The following is a 12,409-nucleotide window of genomic DNA, read 5'->3' on the forward strand; positions in this document are numbered from 1 at the left end:
CGATATAGGAAGTCAAAAGTACAACAAAAATTTGTTTGCTGTGTGGGCTGTTCCAATGAAAAGCTGTATCAGGTAATCTAGAAAAAATAAGCACACCCTTCCTGATCCACAACACCTGTCATCATTTGTAGCTAAGTGTAATGGTGATTTGGAACTGAAACCACGCTCGATAGAGATAATAAATGTGAATGAATTATGATGAGGTAGGGACAGAGGTTTATCATCCAGCAATACAAATCTTTAGCCATTTTGAAACAGAGGTACTGTATATTTATTTTTCTACTGTATGTATGCAGTGGGAAGGGGAGAATTTTGCACAGGAAAAGCTTGTTTGGGGGTAACAAATAACCCTTGCAAGCACTGCATATATATTTAGCTAGCCAAAAATCCCTTTAATATCAATAAGACAATATATTGTATTTCTCTTCTGTAATAGCGAACATGACATACCATTATCAATTGACACTTTATCATAGATAGTAAGATGCATTATTATAAGGCACATTTTCTTCACTTTTGCACTAAGAATCATATTTCAAGCTATGAACTACATTATCCATCTTGACATTTGGGTACTAAAAGCTTTTACAAGATAAAACTATTTTTGAATTGCGCTGGAACTATCTAGTTTTATTCTAATTCAGATGACCTGGCATAGATAAGTTTAACATTACATTAGGTGTAATTAAAGCATGCTTCTCGTTTCAGTTATATATACAAGTCTTGAATTACAGGCAGTAAATTTGACTACACTTTTTCACCAGTATCCATTTAAATTTATTGTTTATTATTTGCAAAGTCCTTGTACTGTGTCTTCTGGGTGTTTTTATGTCTTAAGACTTGGATAATGACCATCTGATTAAAACACAGATCCTATTTCGTGTCAATGTTACTTGTCTTTACAACACTAGGATCTGGAAGAATTGTTATATAACATGCGTTCTGGTTATGTGAGGGACTAAGCTATGAAACGGTCTGTTGCAGCGGGTTCTTGGCATGCGATGCACAGAACTGTAGGTATCCTACTAGAAACATCAACGCTGATTGGTTAATCAAATGTCTGACGTCATAGGGTCAAAAGCCGCTTGTATGACCCCTGATGCAACCTCCCACTACAACTGGTCAGATCTTCATTTAGTAGAGCCCATCGAAAATATAAACAAATGAAACGAAATATAGATCTGTATTTTAATCAGATTGAGATAATGTCAATATAAATACACTCCCTACTGGAGAGAAATAGCGTTTAAGACAAAACATTGATAGGTACTTTGGATGAAAAGAAATATTTTCAAATAAAAAAGAATAATTTCAAAATATATATATATATATATAATGTGTAAACATTACAGAACAAACATAGAAATTACAAAATATAGTTTAAAATTCATGACCTACCTCTTTGGGGAGACTACCATTTTGTACAGTTGAATGAGAAGGTCCGGGAGGGGAGTTGGGGCCTGAATCTGGATTACTGCTACAAACACCAGTTTCAACTAACAAAATAGAATATATAAAATTCAAAACACTGAAATGAAACCTACAATTTATGTGAAAATATGCCTCCACAGATTAGTAGAAAACAATATTTTCTCAATGTCTACTTTCTTTAATAAAAAATAAATAAATTTGCAAATATACAAATTTATCAAAATATACGAGTTTCTGAAAAATTACAGAATAATCATAGAACTAACAGACTATAATTGAATATAATGTTCAAAGACAAGTTTGATGATGCGTTATCAAATATTAAAAACAATCTGCTCATGAAAGTGTCAGTAAAAACAATGTTAGCACCAAGACAAAAAATGTTCTCAATTTATGCCAAAGCAACTTCAAAAAATAAAATAATAATTCATGGCATTACATTTCATCAAATTTACTTTTAGTGAGTTAGTAAACAATCTGAATTCTCATGCATCGTTATATTTTAGCTTGGTTTTTAATCAATATTAGCACAAATGTTTTCTCTTAAAAGTCAAAGGTCACAAATCTGCACACCATTATCATGCTTTCTGTGCTAAGTTTGAGTTATAAAAGTTCCAAAAGCTGGCTCAGCGTTACAACACCAATTTTTTCAAAATTCTTAGAGGTTTTTCATTGTTACAATTTGATGCCAATAATAATAACTACAGTAACAAATGAATTAGACATTAATAATTAGTTTCCGTTTAGATTTTAAAAACTGATTGTTAAAAACTGAACTTACTACTTTTATTTAACAATTACAAATGAAAAGTAAATGATTATGAAAAATACTTCTATGGTTATAACACCTAAGGTATCACTGCTTCCAACATGGATATTTTTATCCAATCAAAATCTTAATAACAAATAGCCAATCAGAACTGCTGTTTCTAATTGTATTAGAACATTTCTAAACTGCTGACATTCTTTACAGGGATGCCAGACCAGACGGATTAAAAAATAGTATGGGTACATACTTGAGAGCGCAGTTTTGCGTTTTGGCAATGGCCCTTTCTCTCTTCTCCGAACCAAGGGACTGTGAGTGTTCATTCCGCGCCTGGTTTCCAGCTTCTGTTTTAGCGCAGAGCGAACTTTTAGTATATTGGGTTCAGACGCTGAAATCAAGAACACGTCAAACATGTGTAAAATCTACAGGCAAAAACATAAATACACAGGCAAAAATAAATACAGTGCACTCTGGAAAACCTGACATCTCTTAAGTAAATTAATAAACCAAGCTGGAACAATGTTTTGTTAGTTAATAAATAATCAAACTTCTTCTTAATTTTTGGATTTGTTCATACAGACAGACGATCAGATTAACAAGGTGCACTGTACATCATTCCATATTCATATCATATCTGTCATATTTCATATCATTTCATTTCCGGAAGAAAGTTAGGACTAAGTAGATACTAATATCCCCTATTTCATGTTATGTAAAGCTAATATAAAGCTCATTTGTTGAGGGAATTAGACAATTTTGGATAAATAGGGTATTTCCCCCCCTGTGACTTATAATCTCCATTTCATCTTATAAGTAGCTAATATAAAGTTACTAATAAATTGTCTGTGTCATGATAATTTTAATAATGTGCAAAAAATATTATTTTTCAATTCCATGAAATTAATTTTGACCAGTCAAAAATTGGCACAGTAATTTCATGCAAGTTTTAATTTGATGTTCTTGTAATTTTTCCAACAAGTCCCTCAAAAATATCAACAAATTTATGGCAAATATCTGGGCTGCCCGTAAAACAAAACATCGTGGAATATTAGCTGGAAAATGAAGACATGTTTCTAATTACTGAAAAACGCCTCAAAATAAAAATAAAACAAAAAAGTTATAATATTTTTAAACTTACAACAAAAAAGCCATGAAATAATGACAGTAATAATACAAATATCATGCAATAACACACCATTACGTTACTATGGAAACAATCAAATGACTTTTTCTCCTAGTCAGAGGTTTATCAGGAGAAAAATCTATTTTTAAACCATACCATTGATATTAAGCTGTAATTCTAGCGATTTAAGAAATGTCACAAATAGAAATTCTATTATGTTTTGTAGTAATAAATGGTTATAAATAATCAGATGTATGTTGTTGAGCCAACATATACCAATTCCTATCTCCAATAAACAATAACAGTTAATGCACAACAATTACAAAAAATGTTGATGTTTACGCTAAAATGTTTTTAGTTTTTTTGCTATCTCAATGTCACATTTTATCTAATTATACAGTCTCTACTGTACTAATGATGTACTGTTTGTTCCATCTGTGCTCGATTGTTCAGATACCCTTCATTATCTATTAGCTATATGAACTTCTTCAATAATTGAGAAGTGGTATCAGGTGCTTCTCTACTATATTAATGTACTGTTTGTCCCATCTGTATTCAAGTACCCTTTATTATCTATTAGCTATATGAACTTTTCCAATAACTGAGAAATGATATCAGATGCTTCTCGCCTATATTAATTTACTGTTTTTTTCTATCTGTGTTGAGTTGTGCAGTTATCCATAGCTAAATGAACCATAGAGACAGTAAAGTTTTAAATTGGAATGAACAAAATGTATCTAAAATATAATAATTTTTCATTTTCAAGGCAAATAAGAATTAAGATAAAATTATTTTGATCTGACTGTAAAGATTATCTATCCTTTATATCTTTAGACATGCAGCATGTCCATTACCTATCAATTTTAATACCAGCATCAATGAAAACTTCAGCTTTGTGTTTCTATATTAAGATACACATTCAATTGAGAGAAAAAAAAACTGTTTGGATTCCTTATCTTTGAATATGGGTAAAATCTATTTTCTACAAAATCAATGACTACAATGACTAAAAGTGTCTCCATTGACCTATGTAAGGCATTAACTTTTATACCATTAGCTTTTAAAGTAAATATTTAAATGTGGTCTTTTCGCATTTCTTATTTATGAAAGGTTGAAGACGTCTTTATTTCCTCAATGTAGCATGGACATATTTTAAATTATTGATATTTAGCAAACTACCATTTTGAATAGCATATAAACAAAAAGACTAAGTCATCCATATCCTGTCCCCTTGTATTCCAAAAATTTAAGTGAAATTTGTTTCCATGGAAACACAAAAATTATTAGATACAAAAGGCACAATTATGATAATAGATACAAAGTTTCATAAAATATCTTGAACGGTTTATGAGATATTCTCAAAAAACTGACAGAAAGAAAGCAGAGCCAATTTCAATATCCTTCCATTAACTTTACATTTGTCCTTTGAATATTTTTAGCAAATTTGACCTGTTAAAAAATAAAAATTTTCCACTAATTCATTTCAAGCAAATTTGATATCTGAACAAGAAGGAAGAAGATAAGAAACCATTTTTGGTAAGTTGTTGTTTTCTATTTTCTAACTGACTTGCCTGTTTCTAAATCAGTGGTGATAAAATGTAATGGGCAGACAATTTTAAACCAAGTAAAAGGCCTTTATTTTTAGTAACAGCAAGCTTAAAATAGATCTTTAATTGGTGCAATCTACATTAAGCATCTGCCTGACAGAATAACACAAGTGGCTGTATAGAGAGTATTTATACCAGATTGAAAAGTACAGAGGACTAAAAAAAAAGGGTGCAAATACTTTGGTTAGTTTGAAAAGGAGCCAAGCCTTGTACCCAAAAATAAATATTTACATCTTATTTGTTTGTTATGTATTTATTTATACAATTTATTTTCTCAAGTGACTCTCCAAGGTGATGTAATTAAAGTTTAGAGATACAGGTATTTTTTCTGGCTTAAATTGTTATATAAATTATCATTTAGACAAACCCATAATCAACTCTCTAGACTATCTGATGGCTGAGATATTGAAGGGATTAGAACACCTGTGCCATTTAATAATTTCATAATTTGACATTAAAATGAATATCAAGACTTTGTTTATTATCATGGCAATGGCACTTGACGACTGAGATAATTTGGGCTAAATCTTGTCAAAACTTCAAACATTTATAACTTAATCAGAATAAAGTAATTTGACTGAACTGTTGCAATATATTTGTTTCTCATTACCTATTTTTTAACTATTATAACTAGAATGGTCATCTCTTAACTTAAATCTTACAGACTGCATCTTCAAGTCACTGTTAATTTTACAAAGAAGCCAAACTAAACATTAATCCTTAAAACGACTAGACCTATTTTAATAAAAATGTTTATTTAATGACGTTTGGTGTGTTGATGTGTTTAGCATCTAAAGCCCTAGTAACTGTTTCCTAATTAAAAATCCTGACAAAAAAACTTTTCAATCATTTCTTTCCCCTTGATAACATTGAGAGAACCTTCAAAGAAACGTCGCTTTAATTAAAATAGTAATTGTGTTCCATATTATGTTTTTGTGTTTATTACATGTGTCAATTGCTAAATGTTGCTCAAAGAAGACATTTCAGCTCCAACAAATCTTATGTGTTAATTATTTTGTTGTGAATTTTTGGACAGTTTTACAAAAGTAAGAACAATTTGTATCTTAAATGCATGTGGTTTTTCAACAATCTTAACCAGACAGGAAAATAAGTGGAAAAGAAAACAACTTGTCAGTCACTGTCATCATGAAAACAACTTGTCAGTCACTTTCATCATGAAAACAACTTGTCAGTCACTTTCACCAAGAAAACTTTCATTGTGAAAACAATCCTATTTAATTTAAATGACAATCTGATTAAAATACAGATCTTTATTTTGTTTCTTTTTTTTTTATATACTTTCGATGACCTCTACTACATGAAGATCTGAGCGATGGTAGCGGAAGGTCGTGTCAGAGGTCATACAGGCGGCTTTTGACCCTGTTTCGTCAGACATTCGATTAAACAATCAAGACCGCTTCATTAGCTAATCCCTCACATCATCCAGAACGTGGATTATTATAACAACTCTTCCAGATAAAAGTGTAATAAAGACAAGTAAAATGAAATATTGAACTATAAAAAACGAAACGAAATAGGATCTGTGTTTTAATCAGATTGTTTGAATGAAATATTCTGATTCAATTTTCTAAGCCCGGGATTCATTTTAAACAATTCAAAACAAAATTTGACTTTAATTCTAAATTCTCGACATTAAAACAACAAAGTATAAATCAATATTGACACAACTAAAAGTATCTTTAAATTACGATTCCATGTATAGAAAAAAAAAAAATACAAAAATATCCAGCTAATAAAATCGTTATGTCTACAAAACAAAATGAAGAATATCTATTTATAACAAAGAATCCAAAAATGAATGAATTCTATTATGAAGAGGATTTACTTGTTTTAATATTTTATAAATCTAATCTCTTTTGTTAAATATCTTATTACATATAGGACCGTATCCATTGCTCTTATTTTGAATAAAGTCATATTTTGGTAACATTTATTTGCAAGTAAAGCTCATCAAGGCAGCAAAAAATAAATGTTTTATAATAATAAATAACTTAATAATTGTGTTCACCAGTACTGCCATTATTGCATCTTACTCTGGAAATTTTTGGAAATAAAACTATAAAACGTACAAAAAAAAAATTGTCCCACCCAGCAAATCTTTTTCGAAATTAGTGATGAGAAATATTTAATTAATTTATTGAGGCCTTGTTGGATTTTTGTTTTCTTGCCTTAAGAATGATTTATTCCAGAAACATAATAAATTACATTCATTCTGATATTATTACATATTTGTCAAACACTCATTAGTCTTTTTATTCCTTAAATAAATAGTTTTAATTGCCCTAATAAAACCTTAAAATGGAAGTCATTAAATCACAAGTTAAGAGCAGTGCATACGACCTTTCATGTTTAATTATACTCAAGTTAAAAACATTAACAAGTTCAAAATAACCACTCAATTAAACAAGCATTTCATCTAAATATACAACAACACTGCACACTAACATACACACAAATACACAAACAACTAAAAAGATCAAGTATCACATGTTGGGCTTCATAAAGTTGTCAAAGAATTCAAAAATTGAAAATTTGCTGTTTATAAACAAATTTAATCCTCACATATTCTTTGGAAGACTTCATCAAAAAAATTGACAAATGTCTATAATTCAGATTCGTTTGAAGACTTCGTCACTCTCTAAAAATTGTTTTGCCAATTTGATTAAATTATGTATATTATTCACATTAGAGTTTTGAGGAAAATTCAAAGAATCTTTATACATGCTGGCCCAAAACCATAACATTATTAACCATTAATGTTTGATTGATTGAAAGCCTTATGTTTCAATTACTCAACTTGCCATGCAATTTAATAAATTAGTTTATCAGCACAATATCTTACTATGGTTTCTCTAAGGTCAATGAAAATGTGGAAATATTATTTTGTTTCCAGTTCAGGGAGAAATAAACACATTTTACAGTGAACAGTAAATGAAGAAGGGGTAAATTTGACAGTCTTGTAAGAAATGAAATGAAATGGAGTTTAACGTTCTGTTCTGCTCCTAAACTGGGCTAATGAAGATGGACATACGCCATACAGTGTGCTATGAGGGAAATTTTGCCCGGACAGCGGCACTACGGCCTACTCTTATATCGAATTCCAACTGCCAAGGGATCTTTTACGTGCACGCCAATGTGTACACGGGTCCCCGGTTTTTCGTCCCATCCAAACGACTAGACAGCTTTCCTTGTCAGCCCCTCCATCCTGCATCACTGACAAGGGAGAACCACACCTGAAAATCTGGATGAACTTTCTCGGCCAATGCAGGGATCGAACACCCGACCTCCAGGCTAGCGAGCTAGCGTCTTACCCACTTAGCCACGTGATCCCCGACAGTCTTGTAAGACATTATTTGCAGTAAACCAAGATGGGATAAATTGACAATCTTTGTAAGACATTTAGTTAAACCAGCAAGTCAAAAGTCTGTGTAAACCAACTGGAATGTCAGATTAGTCAAGTTTTTATAAATCCAGGCTGAAGTCTCAGTGTACGAAATGTCATATTAGTCAAATTTGTATTATGGAATGTCAGATTAGTCATATTTTATAAACCAAGGCATAAGTCAGTATATGGAATGTCAGATTAGTCAAATTTGTATTATGGAATGTCAGATTAGTCATATTTTATATACCCAGACAGAAGTCAATATATGGAATGTCAGATTAATTAAATTTGCATTACGGAATTTCAGATTAGTCATATTTTATAAACCAATCCAGAAGACAGTATATGGAATGTCAGATTAATCAAAATTGTATTATGGAATGTCAGATTAGTCAAGTTTTTATAAACCCAGACAGAAGTCAGTGTATGGAATGTCAGATTAGTAAAATCTGTATAAATCAGTGTATGGAATGACAGATTAGTAAATTTGTATTAACCTTGATCTGAGTCAGTGTATGGAATGTCGAATTAGTCAAGTTTAATTTTAATGCAGGACAATCAACTAATCATGCTGTACGATTGTTTGTATCTTACCTGTCTTACGAAGAGGAAAATCATCCTCAGCGTATTTTCCTAACATAGGATGTGGATAGGGGGGTGACATACTACTGGCCGGCGGAGAATTTTGATCTAATGAGCTCTGGTTTGGTACCCTGAAATTATAAACAAAATTAAAATATATAATGCCAATAAGCCACCTGTCAATGACGTCTGCCACAATTCTGTGCATGCCTGTCATTTTGTCTGGCACAGATTTGTCCATTTTGTTTTCTTATCAATGATTTTATACACGTTCGATACAAAGTTGTAAATGTCAGTTATTAGTTGATTAGTGTATGTCGTTCGGTACAACTAATATTGATATTTCTAGATCTGTCAGGATATATATATATATCACAAGGTGAATATCACTAAATCATTTTACCACCAAAATTTTTGTTTAATTATAAAAGATAGGTTGACAGCCAACGAAACAAGCCCTATGTATTTCATTATCTTAAAAGTAAGAAAATTCTTCCATTGAAATAATATTTTTACAACTTATTGTTTTATTAATATATGTAAGAGGGGAAATAGAGATTGCTAGCTGCCATAACATTATCCAATTAAAACTATATAACTATCTAAGAATTGACTGAATGTACCACACCCAAAAACATGTCCATCATTTAATTACTTGTGTATACTCATTGATTGGTTGAATTTTGGTTTGAATCAGGCCAAATAAAATTGTATTTTAACCACTCTATTTAAACCATTGATCCGTTATTTCAGGGTCAAGAAAATGTAAGTGACCAAGATTCTAAATTAAGTTTTCTATAATAATTAACATCATTCGATTTTATAATAGGACACTATGTTGCGGAATATTACAAAAACAATATTTAGAAACATTAACAGCCTGTCTAGATCTGAGTTTAACAAATAAAGTAATTAATTGTAATTACTTGTATAACAAACTTGTACGACTATATAATTATATTATATAAGATGGTTATTTTGTTGCTAAGTTACCAGCCTTGATATATATCTGTATATAGGAATCAGTAAAAATTGTTTCCAACTGAAGATGATTATTTTTAACCCATAAAACAAGTATATATATTACAGCTCAACACATGTAATCTAAGATAATTAATTGAAATTCAAAAAGTAACATAACAAAACCAGACATTGAAACCTTATAAAGAAATGAATCTGTTTTTTTGTTAATACAATTGTTTTTAACTGTGCTGAACAATTTCCGCTAGCCATGATTGTGTGAAATTACAATTTTTAACGTTTTATACACAGCAGTTCAGTTTCAATGCATAAATTTGATCAGGTAATTGTTGGGTTGTGCAAATCAGCCACGCATTCACTTGCCGGTGCAGAGCAATGTTTAAAAAATATTTTATAGCCAGACAGCAGCATTTCCACCAAGTCGTCTTCGATTTCTAACTGCCAGGGGTGTACCAATGTGTACAAATGTGGACCTTGTTTTTTTTTGTCTGATACAAACAACTAAGCAGTCCTTCACATTTAAGGTGAGCTTTCGCTCCTGTGCCTCTCAATGCACCTCAACGTAGCTTCAGGGGAGACATTAAACACTCCCGCAAATTAGCTAAATCGTACACCTAAATATTGAGATTCATAAACTACTGTACTTTCAGATTTTGTATAATTTTAAACTGCATATGTTTTGAACACAGTGACCTCCTCCTTCGAGCTATGAGCATTTCCATGTTAATTCTGTGGCTACCATAATTATTCACCAAACATATCAACCCTCCTTTACATTCTGATATCGAATGTTAATATAAGGGCTCGGATTAATTGGATAGAAGTCTGAAATCAGCCAATAGAATGCGATGTTATCTGACAGCCTAATATGTCGCTGGATGTTAATGGAGAATGTCCGCGGGAATGATAGATTGACATGTCTAACAATAACATTACATTGTTTAATTTGTTTTTTTAACCATTTGTGTCATTGTGTTGATTATTGCTATCAGTACATGTATGTCTGGAGATGGACACAAAACTGTCATGTATGCAACTTTTTTAAATTGGAATACTGAGGGGGGGGGGGGCCTATTTGTTTGGATGGAACAAAAAAACAAGATTCCCCTCTGTATTACTCAATGAGCATTTAAAAGAAACCTTGGAAGTTGCAATTGGATGAAGAACAGGCTGAAATGCCAGTGCCTCAGAAAAATTTCCCTTACTGCACAATGCATCTTCATTAACCTGGTTGGGTCAGAAAGTAGTACATTAGCCCTTAACCGGTCATTGTCGACTATAGTCACCACAACGTTATACAGCTAAGTGGTCACGGTCGACTATAGTCGACCACAGCAAGAACCTTTTTTATAAGCCGCATTTGAGTATTTAGTTTCGTATTTAATTCATATGGCCACGCATGTGTGTCAGACAGGAACTTGTCTTGTCAAGGGCATTGAGAAAAACATGTCTTTGTTCAACATTTTTTGACGAAAAACGTAATTTAACGGTGTCGGGAACGTTAAAGACGCTCGAAGCGGTTGAAATACTTATGAATTATTCCGAATCGGATTATATCGATGATACCGATTCTGAAGACGATATTTCTGATGAAAAGGATTTAGAATGATTTGCAAATTATAGATCAACTTATCCCCAACAACTTTTTTATTTGTGTCAAGAGTCTATCACTTATAATTATTCCGCAGTAGTCGATTGAAATAGGTATACAATACAAAATATTTCACGTCAGCCCTTATTTAGTCTGACCACTTGACGTCATAACGTCAAAATGACGTCGACCGGTTAAGGGTTAAACTTCATTTCATTTGAAAATAAAATTTGATCTTACCATGGATGTCTGAACTGTGGGGGTGAATTATTGAGATCTTTAACAGCCTGTTCTCTTTGTTTCTTGGTTAAAACAAATTCTTGTAATTTCATTTTTACCTCGGTAGAAGCTATAGCACCTATAATATAAAAATATGATTATACAACACAGAATAGAGAATGTTTTAATTTGTATCCCTAATAATTAAAAGTCAAATATGAGAGTACTGAAATATTGAAAGTCAAATACAGATACAAGTCATACTTTATTAAAGTCAGATACAAGTCATACTTTATTGAAGTCAGATACGAGTCGTACTTTATTGAAGTCAGATACGAGTCATACTTTATTTAAGTCAGATATGAGTAGTACTTTATTGAAGTCAGATGTGTATCAAGATTGAAAGTAGATTGAATAGAAATTATAATTACTGAATGTCATATATGTAAATATTTACAAACTATCAATAAGCTATAATATTGAGAAATTTCTAACAACAGTTGTATTAATAGCCTTCCATATGGAACTTAATCTATCAATGTTGCCATAACGATCACAATAATGAAAATAAGTGATATTATTATATACTGTCAATTTTCCAAGAGCCAGAAATTTTGGGCACTCTGGCGGTCAATTTTGATGGGAAACTTTACAAATTAAATCTATGTATAATGCATTAATTATGTTACGGTGCGATGTATGT

General features: G+C 31.3%; 1 protein-coding gene across 5 annotated transcripts in view; it reads right to left on the reverse strand.

The window, feature by feature from the left end:
* The window catches only part of LOC126832456 (histone deacetylase 4), a 109,231-nt gene that overhangs the window by 33,230 nt on the left and 63,592 nt on the right, over positions 1 to 12,409 (reverse strand). For 4 of the 5 annotated variants that reach the window (XM_050563230.1, XM_050563231.1, XM_050563229.1 and 1 more), the window contains 4 exons: positions 11,728 to 11,845; positions 8,928 to 9,046; positions 2,448 to 2,585; positions 1,399 to 1,496 (listed from right to left, as the gene is read on the reverse strand). In XM_050563230.1, the coding sequence (XP_050419187.1) occupies positions 1,399 to 1,496; positions 2,448 to 2,585; positions 8,928 to 9,046; positions 11,728 to 11,845 (473 nt within the window). The remainder of the gene's footprint in view (positions 1 to 1,398; positions 1,497 to 2,447; positions 2,586 to 8,927; positions 9,047 to 11,727; positions 11,846 to 12,409) is intronic. The other variant, XM_050563233.1, reaches the window with a different exon arrangement.

The sequence above is a fragment of the Patella vulgata genome, chromosome 9 (assembly GCF_932274485.2).
Source record: "Patella vulgata chromosome 9, xgPatVulg1.2, whole genome shotgun sequence".
Taxonomy (NCBI): Eukaryota; Metazoa; Mollusca; class Gastropoda; family Patellidae; genus Patella; species Patella vulgata.